The 2008-nt window shown below is 57.4% G+C and overlaps 1 protein-coding gene across 1 annotated transcript; it reads right to left on the reverse strand.

Annotated features, from left to right (window-relative positions):
* Positions 1-733: 733 nt before the first annotated feature.
* On the reverse strand, positions 734-2003 carry RHEX (regulator of hemoglobinization and erythroid cell expansion; the record flags this gene model as incomplete). The annotated part of the gene is made up of 3 exons (XM_010173053.1): positions 734-924; positions 1437-1529; positions 1910-2003. Coding segments are annotated over 3 exons (378 nt in total), but the record flags the coding sequence as incomplete, so codon positions are not given.
* Between the last annotated feature and the right edge of the window lie 5 nt (positions 2004-2008).

The raw sequence follows: 2008 nt of genomic DNA on the forward strand, positions 1-2008 counted from the left end.
GCTGGGCTGATGGTTACGGCTTCCAGCTGGGGGAGGAAAATCCCTGGGGGGGGCCACCCTCCTTCCCCAGCCCTGACATCCCCCCGATGCCTGCCCAGGGGTCAGTCACCCACGCAGCCACCCCAACCCCAGCAACAGCTCTGAGGGTGATGGGGACTTGGACAGATTTTGAGTATCAGAGGAAAAGGGGTGCAGGGGAGGGCGATGAATCAGGGCAGCGAGGGGAAAGCCAGTGCTTAAAAACTGTGTTTTGAAGGGTTTTATGACAGCAATCAGCAGAGAAAGCACGGTGCAGAGGAGATGCCAGCCAGTTCAGAGGAGATGCCAGCCAGTTCAGATGGGTATTTTGAAGACCATGGCATTTCCCTCCAAGAACTACATCCCATTTTGAGGGGCAGGAGGGGACGTTTCATTTGCTTTCATGTAATTCAAAAAAGGGCTGTCACACAAAACTGGAGAGCACAGTCCAGCCTGGGCAGGAGGAACACTCCCCTCTGCCATCCCACACTCAGCAGCCTCCAGGAACAGAGATGCATTTAAGTGAAATACCAAGTGAATTCTATCTGCGGGTGACAGTGTCACAGGGAACAAAGCTGGCAGGCGTCAGCCCGTGCCAGGCACTGACTGAGGCGTGGGAAGGGGAAGCTCTGGTCGTGGGGCTGCCGGGGGCTTTGAGCATCTCCCCATCACAGCAGCGGTCTGACCCCAAACCCCACCAGCAGCATCCTGGGGGTCACAGCTTCACCTCGGTGTACTCCATGGGCTTGGATGCCACAGGGCTGGAGCAGGACCAGAAATCCACTTTCCTCTTTTTGGGGTCCACGTTGACATAATCCGCCCCAGTCTTCATGTTCTCGTAGTCCCCGATGGAGCCTGGCCCACGGCTTTTTCCTGGGAAGACCAGGGATGTGTAATTGAGGTTTTCTTCCAAGCGAGGACCCTGCAGAAGCACACACAAACCCCAGGTCAGGCACTGGCATCCCCCCGGGGCAGCTTTGCCCTTGAACCCACATGAAGGCGAAGGTCTGTTCAAGACGCCTGGGATGTGCCCAGGGATCTCTGAGCCCTGGGACAGGCTGCCCAGAGAGGGTGTGGAGTCTCCATCTCTGGAGATGTTCAAAACCCACCTGGACACTTTCCTGTGCAACCTGCTGTAGGGAACCTGCTTTGGCAGGGGGGTTGGACTGGATGATCTCCTGAGGTCCCTTCCAACCCCACCAGTCTGTGATTCTGTGATTCTGTGATTGTCTCCCCAGTTCCTGGGGATGCTTCCATCTAAATGGGAATGTTGTGTATGGCAGGTGACACCCATCACCCCACCCTCGCCACTGGTATTTCAATGTCTCTGCCCCCCTGTTGCTGCTCTGTGGGTCTCAGGGTGGGCAGGAGCCGCACGGACACGGTGCTGGCAGCTCCGGTGCTGTGGCTGTGGTTGCCTTTGGCAAAGGTTTCTGCCCACGGCCGTACCTGGGGGCAGGAAGGGCTGCTGTCCGAGTCCTCCGAGGTCTCTGAAGACGTGTCACTGCTCCCTTAAAAACAGGAAACATTACCACTTCCATCGCTGCTTGGGGAGGGTTAAAGGAAAATAAAAATTCAGGGAGAAAAAGTAAAATGTGCTCGAGAGTGAAAATTGAAAATCCAAAAAGCATCAGTGTGACCCCTCCCTGCTTCACCCACCCACCCGTGGGGACCGGGGCAGGGACAGCCCCACGGAGGCAGGAGCAGCTGGAATTGTGAGTGGGTCTTGTGCCTGCCCATCACACAGCTGCTTGCTGCCTCTGCCACCCCAAGGCCAACAGCTCTAGGTCTCCACAGCTCCTTAAGGAAGAGAGTGTTGCACAAATGCAACACCACACCTTCATATTCACGTGCTGGGACAAACCCCCGCTGCTGCAGGATCCCCCCTTACCCGCGTAGGTCGGTCTCTGCACCCCTTCCCCTCCCGCTGACGAGCTCGGGGGCTGCTGTGCCGCAGGGCTGCTGCTCGCCCGCTCGCTGCGGGAATGCC

Source organism: Antrostomus carolinensis, unplaced genomic scaffold, assembly GCF_000700745.2.
Source record: "Antrostomus carolinensis isolate BGI_N321 unplaced genomic scaffold, ASM70074v2 scaffold10208, whole genome shotgun sequence".
Classification (NCBI taxonomy): Eukaryota; Metazoa; Chordata; class Aves; order Caprimulgiformes; family Caprimulgidae; genus Antrostomus; species Antrostomus carolinensis.